Source organism: Pelodiscus sinensis, chromosome 23 (genome assembly GCF_052426305.1).
Source record: "Pelodiscus sinensis isolate ZL-2025 chromosome 23, ASM5242630v1, whole genome shotgun sequence".
Taxonomy (NCBI): domain Eukaryota; kingdom Metazoa; phylum Chordata; order Testudines; family Trionychidae; genus Pelodiscus; species Pelodiscus sinensis.
This window is the reverse complement of record NC_143074.1, coordinates 1,309,561-1,331,294: the sequence shown is the minus strand read 5'-3', so window position 1 is coordinate 1,331,294 and position 21,734 is coordinate 1,309,561. Positions and strand designations below refer to the sequence as shown.

The window sequence follows — 21,734 nt, the reverse complement described above, 5'->3', positions numbered from 1 at the left end:
CCTTATGTAGTACCTAGAGGAGTAACCTGCTTTTCAGAAGTGCTGACTTGGCTGGGAGTAGCTGGTGCTCGGCACTTCTGAAAATCAGGTTTTTTCCCTCCCTGTTGGCATAGACATAGCTCAGCCTCTTGGTATAGTAAGCAGCCTTCTCCATGTGCCAGACCAGAAGCTGGGAGACAGAGAGAGGTGGGGAAGGAAAGCAGAGTCTAGTTAGAGGAGAGTGACAAAGGGGAGGTGCCAACTGAGACCTGATTGCTTGTAGATTTGGGGTCACATGCTCTTATGAAGGGTGTTTATGATGTTCTAATATAGAACATGAACCCTTAAATATCATCATTACTTGCTTAGGGCCTCCAGTGTATAGACCCTTTACAGCTCTTGCAAGAGCCTCCAAAGCTGGCACACCTGACCCAACTTTCCCCTTGAAAGGGGAATTTTATTAAAACACCCCTTCCCCCCCAACCAAACCAAACAGCCCAAGGCTCTGTGGCCCAGGGATTACTTAGAACTTTGAGTTCCAACCTTCCTAAAGCCTTGGAAAAATGGTGTCATGGAAACACTCCCCTCCTTCGTGGGGGGCTGGGGACAGTCCCACTTCCTCGTAATAGGGGAAAGCAGGCGTCGGGCACCATCCCCCTCTCTCCTTTTTGAGCCATTCAGTGTTCTGCGTGTAATGACACCCCCTTCTCCGTGTTTGTGGCTTTATGGCTCCTGCTTTAAATTAGAGCTTCTCACCCGCTATTTGTCTGAGAGGGGTGCCGGCTGATCCAGCTGACAAAGCTCAGATTGGCCTGTAAATGTGTGCTGCACAGAGCAGTGACTCACTGCCTTCCTCTCGCTTGCCAGCACCCGCAGAAGGAAGGTGGGTTGTGTTGAAGTTCAGTTCTCTTTAAGTCAAGCTTGCAAGTTCCCACAAGGCTATAAAGGGAAAACATTCCTAGCTTATTGCTGGAAACAGGTTTCTTCTGAATGACACTTTCTGCAAAGAGAAGTTATTCTGTGTGAATGGCTTCAGCGTAGAGAGCTTGCCCTGGCAATTGTCTGACAAATTAATGGTTAGCAGGCTTTTTATAATGATCTTGTGTCCTCCACCATGGGCGTAGCTGGCCAGCTGCCCTCCTGTTCCTCATGAGGCCTGGATAATCTGTGTGTCTAGGTGGTCTGCGACCGATGCATGGACCCTCCCCCAGCCCCTTCATCGACTGTCAAGGACAATAGATCCTTGTATCCCACCACCCCGCTGGGAGAGCCTCCTTGGCAAGGGCCCAGCATTTTGACCGTTGGTTGTCAACCCCCCTAGAACTCCTGGGGCATTTGTAGGGACTGCGTCCTGTTCCCTTCCCTGCTAGCTCTGCCAGTGTCTTGGCTTGATGACCTATGGGATCATGCTGTGAGACCAACCCTTTCTCCCAGGTGCTTTCTGGAAAGAGTAGGGAGGAGCGGGGCAGCCATGAAGACCATTTCAGGTGCATATGTTTGCTGGGGAGGTTAGTTTTTTAGTGTCTGTCACAGGTCTTGCAACCTTGAGCTCAGGGAGGCCAAGCAGGGAGAACTGGAATAAACACCTTCATTTCAGACTCTTCAATGTTAGTGACTCCAGTGACGAGCTCAGCAAGGCTGGTGTCTTGTGTGTGGCGCTGCAGTTTGGGTGTCGAGTCTCTTGGGCAGTGTCTCTGGCTCAGCCGCCTGGTGAGATGCACGTTTCCAGTCTCACCGCGCTCTCCAGCTGTGGGGAGAGGTGCTCCCAGCGTCACAGCATAATGCACAGGGGAGAGTCTGCTTAGCAGGAGGAGTGGGCACAAGCTGTAGGACCATTCAGTGGAGAGTGGCCTGTAACCGCCGATGCGGTCCCAAGACAAAAAGAGTTTGCGTGTCTGGTATCCGCCTGCTGCCTGTGCTTGTTCTCCCACTCCTAGATCATCATGGTGAGGCTCCAGAGAGTGACATTCTTGGCTTTGCACAACTATCTCGGCCTGACCATCGAGCTCTTCAATTCAGTAAGTGAAGAATGACGGTAATTCACTCTGATCACACTGTATGTCCGGGCTCGTGCACGCTGGCTGGGCGGTGTCTTCTACTCGCAAGCATGATTTCAGCAGAAAGATGATGTTAACTTCTTTGTTTACAACAACATTAATACCACTGTGCTTCAGAGTGAAGCTTCTGAGCTATAGAATTTGGTTGTTGCTGAAGCCTGGTGACTGGCATTTCATTTGGTATGGAGACTGTTACGTTGAAATCTGAACGTTCACAGTGTTGTAACTGCAGGGGCTATGGAGGGTCACAGGGTAGTGAGGTTGTGGTATTGCCCACCCTTACGTCTGTGCTGCCTTCAGAGCTGGGCGCTGGCCAGCTGCTGCCATTCTCCAGCCAGCCAGCTCTGAAGGCAGCACTGAGTCTTTCCCCCCTACCAAACCTGCAACACTCTCCTCCATAGCCCCCTTTGGGGTTGCACTCCCAGTTTGAGAGATGCCAGTCTCCCCTGTGAAATCTGTATAGTACAGGGTAAAAGTATATGAGATACATTTCCCAGGAGAGACCGCTGTTTCCATGGCTTTGAATTGGGTAGGGCCCTAGCAATGTGTAGTGACAGCTTTGTCGGAGCTTCAACTGTGTGTCCACTCCCTGCTGTGTCACACCAGCAAACTCCTCAAGCCACTGCCAGTCTTAACCTGGCCTTGCAGATAATATTCAGCAGACCTGGTTCCCCCACAGGCCTCTCTGCAGTAGCCAGTGCCTCTCACTGGACACCCACAGGAAGTATGAAGTCTGCTGTATCCAAAGAACCTGTGCACCCAGCTGCTGGTTGGCTCTCAGTGGGCTTACTCTGTAACTTACTACACAGCCCTGAGGTGGGTTATAGTGGAACTAAGCATAAGTTTCTTAATAAAGGACAGAGATGTAACTGATACTAATCGAGAGGAAAAGATGAATGGTTACAAACAAAACAAGAAGGGAAACTGCTTTCACATGTCTAAAAACTTCACCGATCACAGGCTGCTCTCAGGCAGTGTCTCACCTACAGACACTTCTCCGCGTCTTCAGCCCACATGACAGAAGATCGATCTTGTATTGATGACGAGCACAGATCTCTCTTGTCCAGGGGAAATGATGATTAGTGTAGAGGCTCTCTCTCCTTCTAGTCCAATACGCCTGGGAGATGTACTTTTATGAAGAGTATTTCCAGCTGAAGTTTTTCTCCCTAGCTGCGCGCATCCTGTAACGATAGCCATGGCCAATGTGTCATCAGTACATGTACGATGCCTTGAAAGAGGCTGCCTGGCTACATACTCTGCCATCGGTGTGTTGTGTTTGCCTTTTGCTAGCTGTCTAAAAGTGGCTCCCCTGCTCCTGGACTGGCTTTGGTCTACGGTGCTTGCTCTGAAGTACGCTACTGAGTTTCGCTTGCTGATGCTGTTACTGTGCTTGCCCTGCAGATTGAATTGCTCTTGGGCACATGCTGCTCTTCCTTTGGGAGCCTGTGACTGTGGAATATAGTAACAAACAGCCTGACAGTAGCAGGGAGCTGTGGGCCTGCATTTCTGGTATCATTAGGCAGGGGAACCACGCTAAGACGCAGGGTAACGGAACAGTTACTCCCCATTTCTGGTGTCAGAGTTTCTGACACGTGGCTGGAAGGGGATCCCAAAACCATCCCATTGTCTGCGCTTGGGACTCCTGGTCTCTTGCTCTCTGTTTGTGACGAGAAATGGGCATACCTCTAATAGAAATGCCTCTAACAGGCAGTCGCTGTGAAGAGTAAACGCGTGCAAAAAGAACGGCGCACAAAGCTAAGCTGAATCTGTGTGGCCAGGCAAGCGACTTTGGGGGGCTCCATTCTTCATCTGTCCTTGCCCAGTTAGCAGTTGTTGATCCTGCAGAGTAACGTCGAATAGTACTCTGCTATTTGTCTCTGTACTTTGTTTTTTCCATAGCAGATTTGTGTTAAGTGCTAACATCACAGTGCTCTTCCTGCCTCTTCCATTATCTTTGCCATCCACAGCAAAGATGAAATAATTAGAAGTTAGCTGACAGTTTTGTTTGCATGAGTTAGAATCTCTCTCTCCTAAATTCAGTGGCTCTGCAAAGTTAATGTTACCTCCATAAGTTTAGACTAACCTGTTTCACACAGCGAGCTCACTCTAATTTTAGTTTGTCTTGCCTGCTGGGTCCTGATTAGCTTTGGCCTAGTCAAGCTCTGCTCCTGGTCAACAAGAACCAAATCGTGTTGGTTTTACCTATCCTTGATCTTGATGGCTTCTCTAGGCAGTCTGTGTAGGTCTAAACATTTTTATTTCCAAAGATCACCACATTTGGCTTAGGGATGTTAATCATAGAATACTAGGACTGGAAGGGACCTCGAGAGGTCATCGAGTCCAGTCCCCTGCCCTTATGGCAGGACCAAATACTGTCTAGACCATCCCTGATAGACATTTATCTAACCACTCTTAAATCTCTCCAGAGATGGGGAGTCCACAGCCTCCCTCGGCAATTTATCCCAGTGTGTGACCACCCTGACAGTTAGGAACTTTTCCTAATGTCCAACCTAAACCTCCCTTGCTGCAGTTTAAGCCCATTGCTTCTTGTTCTATCCTCAGAGGTCAAGATGAACAAGTTTTCTCCCTTCTCCTTATGACACCCTTTCAGATATCTGAAAACTGCCATCATGTCCCCCCTCAATCTTCTCTTTTCTAAACTAAACAAACCCAATTCCTTCAGCCTTCCCTCATAGGTTATGTTCTCTAGACCTTTCATCATTCTCGTTGCTCTTCTCTGGACCCTCTTCAATTTTTCCACATCTTTCTTGAAATGCGGTGCCCAGAACTGGACACAATACTCCAATTGAGGCCTAACCAGCGCAGAGTAGAGCGGAAGAATGACTTCTCGTATCTTGCCCACAACACACCTGTTAATGCTTCCCAGAATCATGTTTGCTTTCTTTGCAACGGCATCACAGTGCTGACTCATATTTAACTTGTGGTGCACTATAACCCCTAGATCCCTTTCTGCTATACTCCTTCCCAGACCATCGCTTCCCATTCTGTATGTGTGAAACTGATTGTTCCTTCCTAAGTGGAGCACTTTGCATTTGTCTTTATTAAACTTCATCCTATTTATCTCAGACCATTTCTCCAATTTGTCCAGGTCATTTTGAATTATAACCCTATCTTCCAGATTAGTCGCAATCCCTTCCAGCTTGGTATCATCTGCAAGCTTAATAAGCGCACTTTCTATACCAATATCTAAATCGTTGATGAAGATATTGAACAGAGCCGGTCCCAAAACAGACCCCTGCAGAACCCCACTTGTTATGCTGTTCCAGCAGGATTGTGAACCGTTAATAACTACTCTGAGTGTGGTTATCCAGCCAGTTATGCACCCACCTTATAGTAGCCCCATCTAAGTTGTCTTTCCCTAGTTTATTGATAAGAATCTCATGTGAGACCGTATCAAACTCCTTACTAAAGTCTAGGTATACCACATCCACCGCTCCTCCCTTATCCACAAGACTCGTTATCCTATTAAAGAAAGCTATCAGGTTGATTTGACATGATTTGTTCTTTACAAATCCATGTTGGCTGTTCCCTATCACCTTGCCACTTTCCAGATGATTTCCTTAATTACTTGCTCCATTATCTCCCCTGGCACAGAAGTTTAACTAACTGGTCTGTAGTTTCCTGGGTTGTTCTTATTTCCCTTTTTATAGATGGGCACTAGATTTGCCCTTTTCCAGTTCTCTGGAATCTCTCCTGTCTCCCATGATTTTCCAAAGATGATAGCTAGAGGCTCAGATACCTCCTCTATCAGCTCCTTGATCAAGATGAACTACTGTTTAACAGAAATAGTTAAATTTTGAGTAATTGACTAATTGAATAGTAGATGCCTTTGCTGGTCAGATAGTCAACTAGTCGTTCACATCCCTAGTTTGGATAGGGCATGCCAAGATGATAGGGCCTCCAGCAAGGGGCATCAGCTGCCTGGCACACCCCATCCAAGAAAGTGCAGTGCAAATATATTGTGTGTGAGGTGAGACTGAAAGGTTTAAAAAAGAATAGAAGTTCTGTGGGTTGCAGATTACCTAGATGTTTCTACACAAAGACTACACTGAATAACACCTCCGAGGCTGGAGAGCCCAAAGAGACTGCAGTTATCTTACCCTGTTTACAGATCCAAACATATAATCTGCTCCAGCTGGAGCACCACAAGACACAGGAAATGGTGAGCACATGTGTATTTGTGTAATCTTTGTTCCCTCAGGAGAGCCAAGCCATCCCCTTGATATCTGTGGCAAGTGTAACATCTGGGGGGAGCTCAAACAAGGAAGTGAAAAGACAGCAGTCAAACGTATCGGAGGAGGAGCGGGGAGAAAAGTTGGAGAAAGCAGGCGATGCCTCAGAACCAGGTAACGTTTGTATTCATGTGTACAGTGTGCCCGTGGCACTACACGAGCAGCACGCTTGTTTGTGGTAGGTAGACGGTAAATGTATTTACATCTCTGATCCAGATCCCGAGTCTTTGGCAAACCCTACACTTCCTTAAGAACCAATAGTTCATCTTGATTTAATATCTTGAAAGAAAAACCAAATCCAATTTTTTAAAAAATTTAAGGTTAGAGAAAATACTATTTTTCAGGAGCTCTCTCTGCCCGGGGTGGGTCTGGTGCGTTGTAGGCAGGGGCTGCTCCGGATGGGCTGGAGCAGTTCCTGCCTGCTGTAGGAGGCTGCTCCAGCCTGGCCATGGCTGGAGGTGGTGGGGAAGCACTCAAGCCCCGCTGGACTGGAGAGCCCCTCCCTTACTCTGTTAACCCATTAAACCTCACTTTTAACTGGGATTTTACATCCCTAGTGTGTGCGTTGTGTTTGAGAGCAGGTGGGCAAAGGCTCTTGCTCACAGTGCACTTTGTTTTGTCGGGGTGCACTAAATTATTAAATCTGTGATCCCCCTTTATTCTGTGTCAGACGCGGAGAAGACTTCAGGTACAGAGAGTTCTGAGAACCTTCCTAGAAGAAGATGTTCTGTGACAGCCTCTTCTGGATCAGCAGAGAGTCCGGGTGAGTTGGGGCTGGTGAAAATTGCAGGAAATAGAAAATATCTAAGGATAATGGAAGGGGATGTTGTAAGGTAATTAACTCTGCTTAATTCCACTCTCTTATTGATCTGAAACAACACTCTGAGGCTTGTCTGCAGAGGAAATAAGAACTCTTCTCTCAGAGAGCACCCACTGTCACGTTCTGTTGGCTTGGTGTTTACCTGCTGCATTACAGGATCGAGTGATGGGAAAGAGAGGCTAAGTCCTGGCTTGACAAAGCCCTGGCTGGGATGGTTTAGTCAGGGCTGGTCCTGCTTTGGGCAGGGGGCTGGACCCGATGCCCCCTGAGGTCTCTTCCAGCCCTGGGAGTTTATGATTCTATGAGAATATTTCAAAGCATGTTGTGCTGTACCTGGGTTCATTTCCTTGTGTGTCTGTCATAGTTTGCTCCTCATTGTGCTCTGTACAGTATACGATCAAAATGAAGTTCTGTGGCAAATCAAAAGAATACTTTCCTGCATGTCAAAAGGCAGCATTTCTCTTGTGCAAAATCCTAGGCCAGTGAGAGCTATCCCTCTAGCCCTGCAGCCGGTATTATTGCCCTGACGTTGAAGGGATGCAAAGAAAAGGGAAACCTAGGCTTGGAAAATGATCTTTGGCTGGATATGAGTGAGGCAAGACTATCTTTATGAAGGCCAGAGCAAAGGGCTTTGCTGTAATCGAGATGAGGAGGGCCAGGCGAGCGTTTAGTGGTGTAGATGGATAGAAAAGGCTGATGTCATGCAGATTCTTTCTGTGTAACAAGACATCAGCATAGCCTGGACGTGAAGGTCCCGGGCGAGAGCGAGAGAGAGAGAACACGAACTCCCCCTCCTTTTAAACATAAAGGGTGTGTCTAGACTACAGGGTTTTTTCGACAAAAGGGGGCCTTTGTCAACAAAACTATACCTGCGTCTACACTACCACCGAGTTCTGTTGACATAATGTCGACAGAACTCGGCAGTTTTGTCGACGGTGGTAAACCTCATTCTACGAGGAATAACGCCTTTTGTCGACAGAGCTCTATGGACAGAAGGCTTTATTGCATCTACTCTGTCCTTTGCGTCTACACTCTGATGTCGACAAAGTGGCTTGCTTTGTCGACAGAACTGGATGTAGTCTAGATGCTCTTTGTCGGCAGAAGCTTTGTCGACAGTATCTGTCCACAAAGTCTCTGTCGACAAAAGCCTGTAGTCTAGACATACCCAAAGAGCGGTGTTTGTCATATTGGGCTGGAGCTATGGAGGCATGAGGAAATGTGCAAGACAACTGGGGACCTTAATTTGGACAGGAGGAGGCAGTTCTGGAGTGGCCAGGTCGATCTGTGGGACATTAGCGTAAAAGATGGTTGTTGAATTTGTTTGGGGATGAAATTATCCGGAGACAAGCCGTAGAGGGAGAAGGGAAGAGGATCAGAGAGAGTCCTATGGAACCCCCACCGAAAGCTGGAAGAGCCTCTGAAGTGTCTGTTGAGGAGCCATTAGAGAGGTAGGAGGAGAATCGAGAGAAGATGAGTCCCAGAAGCCAAGGGAGGGCAGGATGTCAAGGGCAGGAGCATTGCTGATCGTGTCTGTGGTGTCTGAAAGGTCGTGGAGGATGAGGATGGAGTGCTGGTTCTTGCAGTTGGCTGAGGTCATTGGAGACTGAGTGGTTTCAATTGAGGGCAGGGACAGAAGCCTGTTTAGAAAGGATCTGGGTTGGAAATGGAGAAGAGGGACTCCAGCCAGTAACTGAAAATCTAGTGAGGAGGGATGCAGTACGTGGAGTTGCTCTCTGCTCGCAGTGTCGAGCCTACTCCCATTGCTTTACTTGTGCAGAAAGTGCCAGGAGATGTTTTAATACTGACAAGACCTTGGTTTTATGTTTTATTCCAGCTGTGTATTGACCACTCCGAGCACGTTGGGTCGTGTTGCTCGAGCCTGTTAGATGACCACTCTCACACAAAGGGTTTCTCACCACGCTGTATCTTACTTGGCTGGTGAGAGCTGACAATGTCTCACCAATCTGCGGGGAACATTTTAGAAGAAAAACCGTTTTTCATTCTGCTTCCCCAGTTCTCTGTATTTCTGGGTGCAGAGCATACTCTGTACTCCCACTTCTCAAATTCGAGCATGTGCAGAGAAAGTAGTAAAATGGATTGAAGCCTCTATCGCACCCCCCCATCTTCAGAGTGCATTAATCCAGATTTTCTGTATGACATGTTTGCCTGTCTTGTCCTTTAATCCTCTCCGGGGGACAGGAAACAAACTGTGTGTTGCGTAAATGTGCCAAATTCTTATGCACAGAAGTGCAGTTCTGTTGACTGGATGAGGCTGCATGGTTGTGAGTGCTGACTTTGCTCTGGTGAATAAGTGTTCAGGAAGGGACAGGCAGTGAGAGATTGTCAGATCCCTGGCACTTACACAGGGACTTCCGTACCAACAGAGAGCAAGTAGTCACACCGCAGGTTAGATGGCCGCTCAGTCGCCTGTGTCCGTCTGTTCCTTTGCTGTAAGATTTGGAGCTAGGGAACATTGGCTCGTGCCATTCTTTCTGATCCGCATGTGGGCAGCAAGGGTTAAGGGGGGAGTTCCCAGGCATAAACAGGGGCAGGGAGAAGACCTCGCTTTAGGAATTCTAGCAGAGTAGTGATTTCATCCATGGGCTGCCTTTTCTTTGTGCTCTGTGGTTTTAATAGAGCAAAGTGGCTGCATGCTAAGATGTGCCACTTTGCTGGATTCCTTTTTTAGGTCTTGTCTGGCAAAGGATGTAGGTACATGCTTAGCTTTACGCATGAGCTTAAATGCTTTGCTGGATCTCAGAGCCTTAATGCAAGAAGCTCAGCTGGTGGCATAATACGTGACCATGTTCTCTTGTTAGGGGCTGCTTCTAAGGCTCTTACAGAAGCTTTGCTGGAGTGCCTGTTTCTGGGGCAGCTAGTACAGGTTGAACCTCTCTAGTCTGGCACATTTTGGTCCAGCAACATCCCTGGTCTGGCATGATTTTAATTAGCTGGAGGTCCACTTACCATGGGTCTGGCCAAGTTTCCCGCAGTCCCATAAAGTTCACAGCCACCAGTCCTGGCTCTGAGATCTGTGCTGTTATTTAGCTCTGATTGACCCCTCCGTGTCCTCCAAGAACTCAGTAAGCAGGGGAAGTGTTGTAAAGCTGCTGGGCAATTCTGACTCTCGTGGCTTGGCAGATTCTCTGCTTTGGCACCGGTCAATGTGCACCCGTCTTTCATGGGGACTGGGAACTGAATAGCTTTGTGCCCCCATTGGAGCTTAATGGCTTCCAGAGCTGCCAGGGTTGCTTGTTGCTAGAGGCAGTGTGAAAGGGACGGAGAAGCTGTGCAGAGAGTAAGGGGAGTCAACCCAGGCGCCTGCCTTGGCTGGTCCTGATGTCTCCAGATGAGGGAGACCATGACCACCTTGGGGGCAGTCTGAGCTGTGACCTAGATCTTCACCTTTATGAATGAACCAATTCTGTTTCAAAAGGCAATGACGTTCTCTCCACATGCCAGTCTTTGGTGGCTGCTCTGCAGGTCGCTGTAGTTCTGTTGTGGAGCCGCAGTCTGCGTAGGATGGCTTGAACCAGTTGGCTGGCGAGAGGACGCTGCTCTAGAAAGGCACAGTTGGCAGAGAGTACAAAGTTAATGATGTTTTCCTTGTCTTGCTGTCTGCGAAGCTGTCCCACAGCAGCTCTTCTGGATTTCCAGAGGCTGCAGGATGAGCCAGCCACATTGCAACCCCAGGCTACATTTTCTTTGCTTTCTGTGCAATTCTTAACTTTAGGAACAACCACAGCAGCCAACGAGTGGCCTGTGGAAGTCGGTGGGCTGAGCCGTCCTTGAGAAGACGAACCAAGAGGTGCCATAGTGAGCGCTTTGCAACCCCCTTTTTCCTTGCTTGCAGGGGTCTCCAGTGGCACGAAGTCAGACTTGGACATGGCATACGAGAGAGCGAGGGTGCATTTCAAGGAAGATGAAGCTCCGACCAGCCCTGTTGTGAGCAAGGTAGATACTCTCTGCATGAGGTTGGAGATGCGCTTCCCTTTTTCCCCATCTTTCGGCTCTTCCTTTGCATTGTGCCTACTGATTGCATGGTCACGCAAAATGTTTTGCCACCAGGCACTTAACTATCTGCTGCTGGAGGTCTGGCCCTCTTGTGGGCAGCAGAGCAATAGGCCAGGGAGGTTCTGTGTCCTCTCGCCCTGGCTCCTCTGCCTCTGCTGTGGTTGCTGGGCCCCCAGCTGCAGAGTTTGGGGGACAAGTTGTACTTTATGCTGTCCCATGTCGCTTCTGGGGCAGCCGAGGGGGCGGAATGTACAGGACTCCAAAGAGCTTTATTGAGGAGCCCTGGAAGCGAAGTAGCCAATATCGCCTTCCAGGCTGCCCTGGAACCTCCCTGGGATGGCCTGGGCTCGGGCTCGGGCGGGGAGGTGCTGCGCAGCTGGCCAGGTGTTGGTGGGGACCCTTGGGACTTTGGCTGGCCCGGGGCTCCTTTGGGCAGGGGGCTGCTTGTGGCTTTGTGGGGGAAGGGCTTCAGGGCTCTGACTGAGCAAGGGGTTTGCTCGGGCCTGTGACCATGCGGGACTGCTCTTACTGGAGTCTTGGGGTTCCTCCGGGCAAGGGGAAAATGGGGCATGGGGTCTTGGGGCTCTGGCTTTGGAGAAGGGGACACAGCAGGAAGGGGTGGAGCAGAGGGCTAGCTTCCCCCAGGGGAGCGCCGCCCCCTGTCCATGGGCCCTCTCCACATCAGAGTCCAGTCAGTCTTGTAAAACCAAATGTTTGCAGAGGAGTCATCTTGTGTAAGTGTGTTTACAACTTGTAATTACACAAAAGAGTTTAATGGCTCTCTTGGCTCATTAGTCCCCACAAGGAATCTTAATCCCATGCCTCACTACAAAGTCCTTGTGAGACTGCTTGAAGTAGTAATAGTGCCTATGCTGTAGCTGCTTTAGCTTGGATGTTGCCTGAATATCAAAAGACATCACGCTAATGGACAAATCTTTTGCCAGGTCAAGTTTGAGCTGTCAGAACTGGCTTATAGCCACAGATGTTCAAAAGCCATATCCAGCCTATTAGATTTCAACTGAGTTTTCAGTCCCAGGGACCAATGTCCCCTCTAATCTTTTCTATCCGTGTATGGATTTTTCCCATCCATGTGTGGAATAATTGTATATGCACTGAAGCATGTGTGAATGTGCACCACCAGTAGAAACAAAACAGAAAACCTAGCTGTGCGCACTCCGCTAATCAGCTGGGTGCCACTGGAATCTCCCCTGTGTGGCCATGCACACAAACAGCTTCCAGGGAACACTGCTGTGGACTCATAAAAGGTGCTCACCTGCTTTTCTGTTTCCAAAACTTGTCTGCTTTGAACTTTTTGAAAAGCCCAGGTGAGAGTATGAGCTACAGGTTTGAAATCAAGGCAAGAGTTTACAGCTGACTAATTAATTACACATCTCTGCAAATAATGAATATGCAAGTATGTGACCAATCCGCCAAAAGCCCCGGCCCCAGAGGGGCCCCCCCCATTATCCCACAGTGCCAGCCACTGACCCCGGAGTTCCCCTGTGCCCAACCCCCCCCCCAGTGCCAGCCCCCGCAGTGCCAGCCTCTGTTTCTAGAGCCCCACTGCACCCAAGCCCTCCCCAGTGCCAGCCCCCAATCTCCAATATTAGCCCTGTCCCCAGAGCTCCCCAGTGCCTGCCCTGCTCCCTCACCTAGCCCAGCGCTGCCTCCCAGAGGCAGAGTAGCTGGGTGGCAGCTACTCTAAGGCTGCCATGCTGCACACTGCTTTTCTGTATATGGGAGGAGACCCCGCCCCGCCCGGTGCTGGTTGGCTGAGAGGTAGGGCAGGACAAGCCGCTCCCAATAGCTGCGGCCCCGTCCCCAGAGCCATGGTGGCCTGGTAGCCATAGGGACTGGCAGTTGGGACCCGCTGTGCTAGACCCTCTGAGACTCAACCTATGCAGGACCCTGCTTTCTGAGAACCATCCTGAAGAAGCAATTTTACCCTTGTGTCTTTGGCAAGATTTGAAATTTTCTCGGAGCAATATCTCCAGCCTCCACAGACATTTATCTCTCCGGATTCATTACTATTAGGCGAAGTGTAATTGCATGTCTTACCATTTTAATTAAATCTCAATTCCACTAGAGCAGCAGCTGCCTAATTTGTGAGACACTTGGAGGGAGAAAACTTCAAAAGATAGAAATCTTATTTCTCCCCTCTTCCAGGCTCCTGGGAGGCCAGATGAATAAGCCTGTTGTTGCAATAGTGCCACCAATTTGCGAGGGAAACACAAGGATGATGCGTTTAGTGAACAGTTGTGGGGCTTTTTGTTTCTACTTTCAAAAGTACTATTTAATTTCTAGGTCACCAGTTCTGGTAGGCTGGAGAGCACAGGTGATAACACAATTTCTTTTTCCCAAGTAAATGCTAATTGCAGCATGAAAAATAACATTTGGCATCTCTGCTTTTTAAAGTCAATATTGAAGAAGACTGTGACGGTGACAGAAACTCCCTCTGCGGTTTTTCATTACCTAGAGGGTGACCTAGCTACACAAGACTCCTGTGCCAGCAAACAAGTTAATGCCATCTTTGAAGCTGCAAAGAAAGACCTTTTAACATTGATGAAACTTGATGTAAGTTACTAAAGTAATAATGACCTTGCTGTGCTTCTCATCCCTTTCTGCACTATCAGTAAAAAGTAAATCTCCTCCCTGATGTCCTGCAAACTCTTTAGGAGGGAGATGGGCTGGCTGTGGGGGAGTTGTCTCTTCCTCAACCCTTTAACATTGAAAGCAAGCTTGAAATAGATCTAACTTTTTACATCTGTACTGCTTAATGTGTGACTGCCGGCCATGGGAATTTACTTTTGCCTTTGAAGTTGCAGTGGTGTTCCTTACTGGCAGGAATCGCAAGTGCTTTTCCTGTCAGTAAGTGACAAGCAGTATTACGATTTTTATTGTTGTTTACTGCTAACTGAGTAGTGAGACTCAGTTCGTGCCCCCCTGCCCAAGCTGATTCCTTCTCGGACTGAAACTAGACTACACTACCGAGCCTTTCTTGTTAGGGTTCAACACACAACACCGAATAGATTGAAGTGCACATTGACACTTTTTTTAAGGGGACTAACGCAAGGTGTGTCCAACATGCCTGAGTTAACTTTGTTCTGGTGATTAACATTTAGTATGCTGTTTGAAGGTTTCTATTTATAACTGAACAACTAAATAATGTACTCCTGTAACAGTTTATTTTTGGGGCGAGATAATGTTACATAAGCTTTTGTGTTCTGCTTCTGTGTCTCCAAGATCAAAAGAACTACTCCAGCAATGCCGTTTAGCTCAGCATTCATAGTTCTTCCTTGAATCCATTTTCAGTGCTGTGGTAGTTGACTACTTTTACTTGATTTACCAATGGATTCGTTCAGCGACATGAGTCACCCTCTTGGGTACTTACTGAAAGGCGGTACGTGGCTGGCAGGCTAACAGCCTGTCAAACTCTGGCTCTTGCAGATTGACAGAAACAGCAAGAACCCTCGCTGAGGAGGACTGGGGCTGTCTGGATCGTGGCATTCCAAGAGCTAGCAGCAGCCACAGCCCTGTTATCTGCACCACTTGTTTAAAAAGTCTCTTTTCCATTGGATCAAATGATTTCCAAGGGAGGGCCTGAATTGTGTGAGTGTGAGTGAGTCAGTCCAGGTCAGACACATGTGCTGGACTGTTATCGCCTATCATTACCCGATAGCACGTTGAGCTGTGGTCTGAAACTTTCCCTTTGGTATTGCAGTTCCTGGAAGGAGCAAAAGTTCTTGCCAGCCTGTTGAATTTGGCACTGGTGAAGCCATATCTGGAGCACTGTGTCCAGTTTGAGGCTCCCAACTACAGAAGAGGTGTGGGCTGAGGAACTTGATTTATTTAGTCTGCAGAAGAGAAGAGTGAAGGGGGATTTGAGAGCAGCCTTCACTTACCTGAAGGGGGTTCCAAAGAGGCTGGAGAAAAGCTATTCTCAGTGGTGGCAGATGGCAGAACGAGGAGCAATGGTCTCAAGTTGCACTGGGTAGGTCTAGGTTGGATATTAGGAAAAAGTCTTTCCCTAGGGGAGTGGGGAAGCACTGGGATGGGTTCCCTAGGGAGGGGGTGGAATCTGTATCCTTAGAGGTTTGAAAGATCCAGCTTGAGAGAGCCATGGCTGGGATGGTCTGTTTGGGTCGGTTCTGCTGTTAGACAGTGGCCAGGGTAGTGAGTGGTCTGTGAGCCCTATCACACCCGCGTCTTTAGCTGGTAGGACAGAGTCCCTTTGCAGCGGGCAGCCAGGAAGGCTGACGGGTGCCCCAAAGATACACCCGAGTCTTTGACTGCTAGGACAAAGTCCCTTCACAGCGAGCAGCCAGAGAGACTGACGGGTGCCCCAAAAAGTCTGCCCTGTGGATGTGGCACGACTCAATGCTCAGCTCGTACTGTGTTTACCCCTGACCGGGTATGGTTCTTTTGATAGTGTTTTGTTCTGTTGCAGCAGCAGGAGGAGTTAGGTTAAAGCTTAAACAGTTACTATTTTATTGTTACAAGGCAAGCGTAACTGTTAAATGGTACTGCTGTGTTACAGATAACACAGCCACTACAAAAAGACAAGACAGAAATTACAATGAAAAGTCACTTAAAGGTACCATGAAATCCTTTTGGTTCTCTGAGCTCTTATTGAATGTGCGCAAAAAATAGACACCTAGCAGGTATATTCTCACTCATGCGATCCTTACTCCAGCGAAGCCAGCATTTCTCTCAATCCCAATGGGAAGCAGTCGGTACGAGACGAAGGCATCCCTAAAGTCTCGGGGTCCAAGACCGCCTGACCAGCAGGTATATGGGTGGATCTCCAATTAGAGTGGGGCACAGGGCCCCACTTTATACCCCTGTGGTCACGTAGATGTTTCTCTCGTCATTAAAATGCCAATTAAGTTGGAACGTCTTTGTGACGCCCATTCCCACAGGGGGTCCAAAGCTTAATTTGCACCTGTGAGGTGGAGGTAACTAAATCATTAGGGCCAGACGTCCTTTTTCTGATGGGGCGGCAGATTCCTCTTCTGGGACGGAGTGTAGGCGTATCAATATTGGTACCAGCCAAAGGCAGCCTGAGGCCCCTATCACCTGTTGGCCCAATTGCTTTTGTTATCTGGTTCCTGTCTAGCATCCAGGGCCATTGTTATTCCAGCACCTCTGGAGGCCCTGGAGCCTTTGAAGACAGAGTTTCGCTCTCAAGGATTCTCTCTCCCAAGGATGTCGGGGGGAGGGGAGGGAAGGGTTTCTGTCTGGCTACATGTGCTTTGAGCAGGGAATTGGACTGGATGACCTTCTGAGGTTTCTTTGAACCCTAAGTTGAACCTCCTCTCGAGGCAGTAGCTAGAATTCTTCTGTTGACTGAGCACGTTGTACATCAGGCTGTAGGTTGGCTCACACCTGTGTCACTCAGGAGGGGGGATTTTTCATATTCCTGAGTGATGAGCCGGGTTACCTTATCTTAATTGAGGCCAGGCCTATGCTGAAAAGTTACCTCGATATGAAGCCCATTTAATTAACTCTTGTCTAAACTGATTTAATTAAATGTACGCAATGTTTGTGTGTTGACAAAATCATGTGGTGTATTGCCTTTAGAGCTTTGGGTTTATATTCTTCTGTAACCCTAAAATACTCTGAGGTTCAGCATAAGGGCTTTGGTATCTACCCAAATGGGTTTAGCTAAGGAGCAGTTTTGATTTCTAATAGCAAGGGGAAATGTTCTTGCCTTAGCTATCTAGCTCAGTGAGAGAGGCAGCAGGATCTTCTGACCAGAGCAGGGACTAGGAATTGGGAAAGCTGAGTCCTGGTCCTAGAGCTGACCTTGGGGAAGTCACCTGCCTTTCTGGGCCAAATGGAGTTAATATTTCTCTGCCCATGGGAGTGTCGTGGAATGCAGTCACTCACGCAGTGTGGGGGAAGCAATTTGAAATGCCCTCCGGGAAGGTGCTCTGAAAGGAAATGTCTGACCAGCACAAAAAGAAATGGCTGTTGCAGTTGATTTTTAAACCAACAAGCTCCAGGCATTCAGGACTCTAATGTACATTGCAGCACCGCAGTGTCTGAAAGCAAGGGAGGAAGAAAGCAAACTTGAATAGTTCAGGCCTTGTAGCCTTGTGCGCTGCTATTTATGGCGTGCTTAATTTAGCCCTTCAGAGCAGCACTGACTTCTCTTTTGGGACTCAACGTGCCCTATCATTTTGCTTTCAAGGCAAAACAAAAGTCAGTTTGAATGTTTCAAACAGTGATAATAGTCTGGAAGTTGAATGCGCTCATTGTTCTCATGATGTCAGGATAGCGGCTATCCAGTCTAATTATACCTGTTAATTGGTGTGTTTAAAACAATAACCTCTCTAAGCTATAATTTAAGGAGTGAACCTGCCAGGTGACTTCAACCCTGCTCAAAACATAGGGGCTGACTCATAGGAAAGGAATGGCTGGCGTGGTGAAGCAGATGCCAGGCGACTTTATTTCCCTTTTATCTGAATCTTGCTCTCAGCTGGGGACTCTGCAGGAGCTGGCACTTTGCTCCGAATGGAGAGCGGCTACTGAAGACAGGAGCTGGTGACGCTGGTTCTGACAGAGGGTGTGTCGGGTCCTACTGCACGCCTGGCCAGGTTAATATTCCCAACTTAGTATCCTCTAATACTTGCTGTAGAATAGAACCATAGAATCCTAGAACACTTGAACTGGTAGGGACCTTGAGAGTCCAGTCCCCTGCCCTCACGGCAGGACCAAGCCCCATCTAGACCATCCCTGACAGGTGTCTGTCCAACCTGCTCTTGAATATCTCAGTGATGGAGATTCTACAACCCCTCTAGGCAATTTATCCCAGTGTTTAACCATCCTGACAGGCAGGAAGTTTTCCTAATGTCCAACCTAAACTTCCCTTGCTGCAATTTAAGCCCATTGCTGCTTGTCCTATCCTGAGAAGTCAAGGAGAACAATTTTTCACTCTCCTCCTTGTAATGTCCTTTTAGATACTTGAAAATGCTATCTTGTCCCCCCCTCAGTCTTCTCTTTTCCAGGCTAAACAAGCCCAATTCTTTCAGTCTTTCTCCATAACTCATGTTTTCTAGGCCTTCACACATTTTTGTTGCTCTTCTCTGGACCTTCTCCAATTTCTCCACATCTTTCTTGAAACCTGGTGCCCAGAACTGGACACAATCCTCCAACTGAGGCCTAATCAGAGCAGAGCGGAAGAATGACTTCTCGTATCTTGGTATGATTTAGTACTTTGACTTGGAGACCCTCTGGAAAATGCGTTGAGGGGGTCAGCCCCCTCTGTGGATGTCACAGAAGCACTTCAGTTCGTAGTAATTGAATTGGTACATGCTGGTACTCTTAACAGAGCGGCCAAAGTCAGAACAGGCTGTGGACAGTGAACTGTTTCCTCACCCCCATTATGGCTACCCTGCAGGGTCAGCAGAGCCATGCACATATCCCAGTGTGTGTGAACTCCTCCTGCACCTGCTCTGTCAATAGGCAGAGCTGTCAGTCTCCTGCATGAAACTCACATACGATTTATTACCCACCATCCTCCACTGGCGCCCAGTTCGCTTCCATTCCCAGCTCAAGCCCTGGGTCACTGACTTCAAGCCATCGGTAGCCAGGCCCCAGCTTCGTTAGTGACCATAACTCCTAGATAACAGCTTCTGTCGGGGACAGTGCGATTGCAAAACCTTGGACAGAAGACGGGATAGCTGGACTTCACGTTCTCGTGGAGGAGGATCACTTGTAAGAATGGGCTTCTGAAGTCAGGCGGCTGCCATTCGAATGCTGAAGAATGCGCTGTGACGAGAAGAAAGGGAAGAGATGTAAGGAAAAACCTCCCAGTAGGAATGTGCAGCCCAGTGAGAAGAGCAGAATACTCCACTGTGCCCACCTTGTGTTCTGGATGGAATTGACACCGAAGTCCTCTTCTGTTAGGGGGATGAAGACTTTTGGCAATGCTAAAACAGGCAGAAAATTACAGGCTGACTGGGAAATCCCTGAGCTTTATGCTGACGGGTTAGGTGACACTTATACATATAACAAAAAGGCTAATCATGGTTGCATAGGTTGATCAGCGCTTTGCAGTGACTTAGTTTCAATTACAGGTAAGTAAATATGGGTCCTTGAAAAGTGTAGCACCAAGTGCTTTGCTTTGGTCCTGAATTATCTTGATAATGGAGTCGTGCAGGCTCTTTCAACTCCTGCGCAGCAGAAACTGCATGTGGCCCACTGGGGTTCTATGTGTGGACCCCCCAAGACCTTTTGCCGGGCTCAGGGTGGCCAGAGTCTGCCGGTTTCTGTCCCCCCAGTTGGTTTCTTACAGGACTGCTAACATGACATGCATGCAGAGCAAGAGCGCCGGCAGGGAGGTGCATGGCAATCACATGCAACTTTGATGATAAGATGCGTGCGTTTAATCTGCATCCAGGCCCAGCGCTGCTACAGTTCAGTGGGCGCCCTGCAAATTCTAGGGACACAAGCGCAGTTAGCAAAACCGCCCCATCCCGGGAGACAATTCTGCAGCCCACTGAGCTGGAGGAGGCCACTCGTGCTGGCCACTCACTAGCCTAGGCTGCCCCTCACTGCCATAGTTGAAGACTTTTTTAAAAGAGTTAATGGTCATTTTTGTCATTATTCTTCATATGCGACAGTTTATTTCGACATGGTTTGAAGGCAAAAGTCCTTAGAGTATTGCACGAAGACCTGCCCATTCTGAAAACAATTATGGTCTCCCATAGCCTCCTTTGGGATTGAGCTTACACGGTGGCCTCATTGTAGGATTCCTTCTTTCCAGACAGGCACCAAACCAAGCAGGGAGTGAAGCCAAGCTACCCTGAGGGCAGATGGCGGCTTATGGCTTCTATAAGGTCATTCTGGAATTGGCGTTGGCAGGGAGGCCCGAGGGAGACAGGCTATAGCCACGGGAGAGGGTTGGAGCAGGTTGTGCCTATTCCAGTAAGATGGTGGATTTTGTTTCTTTTTTGGGGCCGATGGAGTGAGGTGAAACAACAAACTCTCATTGAATGAGAGATGTGGCAGCAGCTGTCTCACTCCGATCTCATTCAGTGTAGATCTGTGTCTAATTCACTTTGGGGGTTATTCCTAGCAAGTCCCCTTGGACTGGGACAGGCTAGTGATCTTGTCAGGGAACTCCTTTCTTATTTCTTATGATTCATCAAGACGTTTTGTGCGAGGTCATGGAGAAACATGTCAGCAGCGGAGAGGCATTCGGCGAATAGAGGCAGGCTGCCTTTCCGTTCAGTTAGAACAGCATATGTAGGTGACGTTTCAAGGTACGTTGAGAGAATTGAGAAATAGGAAGTGACCCGGACTCCAGAGCATCTAAAGAAGTAATTCTAATTATCACCTTTTCCATTGCTTATTTCATTGGCACATCTTGGTGCTTTGTAATGGGGGGAGGGGTATCCCAAGTCCCAATTTTTTCCACTGGAAATCTGAGGCATTTGGAAGTGAAGTGACTTGAAGTCACTCAGTCAGCCTTGGAGAGAGCTGGAAATACAATGCAGGTCCCCTGGGTGCCAGTCCAGTGCTCTGTACAAGACAGAAACAGACATTGGGGTAGATCTCTTGCTAGTATTCCCCAGCTTCCTTTCAAATTATTCACCTACCCTGTCTGTGCTGTGTGTTGAGACTCTGGGGAGGAAAATGTAAAAGGGGCCTGTAATCCATTGTAAACTTGCTACAGTTTTTTAGCTTGCCATTTACTAGCTAAAGTACTAAATGCTGCCTACCATTAATAGTAAGGTTGTGTTAAATGCTCCCTCGTAGAGGTGGGCGTGGTGCGGGAGAAAATGCACTTCAGTGGCAGAGCCTAGCATGTTCATATTTAGTGATGTGTTGCAGAACAAACTTCCGCAATACAAGAATCCTTGAGGGCGGAAATGTAAACCACGTTTTCATTGATGAGATCAACCAATCCATGTTCATTTCATTAGGAATTGGAAGGTTCCTAGTCTATTTAACTCCCATTTTTGCCTTCATGCCTAACAAAGTGCTTAAATATTTTAAATGTATGTATGTGAAAACCAAGAGCTACATTATTCCTATGAACATGTACATTGGGCAGAGAAGTGTCAGGGTGTGACTGTGAACTAAGGGGTTTATAACCTTCCCTTTTGGGAAGTTGCTTACTCCCTTACGGTATCACCTCTGTTGGCAGCTGCAGAGATGTTTACAGTGTGTGTGGCTGTCCTTTCCCCCACAGGACCCCTCGTTGCTGAAGGGCAAAGTAACTCTGCATCAGGTTACGGCTGGGACTGTGGTATCGAGACAGGGAGACCAGGTGAGTGCCCGCCGTGAAGGGAAAAGTGAGTCTGTAGCTTATAAACTGTTTGCTATTGTTACAACTCGTCAGTCATTCCTGTCAAGCCCTTAGTGTATGACAGAAGATGGAGTAGAGTTGAGACGAGTGGCCCTGGACTGGCTTTGGGGAGTTTTGGGATCAGTTCCTCTGCCACAGGCTTCCTGGGGCAGTTACTTTCACCTCTTCATGTCTCTGCAAGTGGTGGGTGAGCAGCCTCACCAGGGTATTCACTAAAACATTTCTGAAGCACCCAGATGCTGTGGTGACAAGGGCCATACGATGGTCTGGATGAAAGCAGGAAGGGGTGAAGA

The 21,734-nt window shown here is 48.2% G+C and overlaps 1 protein-coding gene across 4 annotated transcripts in view; it reads left to right on the top strand.

The window, feature by feature from the left end:
* Positions 1–21,734, top strand: part of PNPLA7 (patatin like domain 7, lysophospholipase) — a 119,908-nt gene that overhangs the window by 29,268 nt on the left and 68,906 nt on the right. For 3 of the 4 annotated variants that reach the window (XM_075906005.2, XM_075906007.2, XM_075906004.2), the window contains 6 exons: positions 1,917–1,997; positions 6,259–6,403; positions 6,960–7,052; positions 10,963–11,063; positions 13,539–13,697; positions 21,325–21,402. In XM_075906005.2, coding sequence (XP_075762120.1) covers positions 1,917–1,997; positions 6,259–6,403; positions 6,960–7,052; positions 10,963–11,063; positions 13,539–13,697; positions 21,325–21,402 — 657 coding nt within the window. The remainder of the gene's footprint in view (positions 1–1,916; positions 1,998–6,258; positions 6,404–6,959; positions 7,053–10,962; positions 11,064–13,538; positions 13,698–21,324; positions 21,403–21,734) is intronic. The other variant, XM_075906006.2, reaches the window with a different exon arrangement.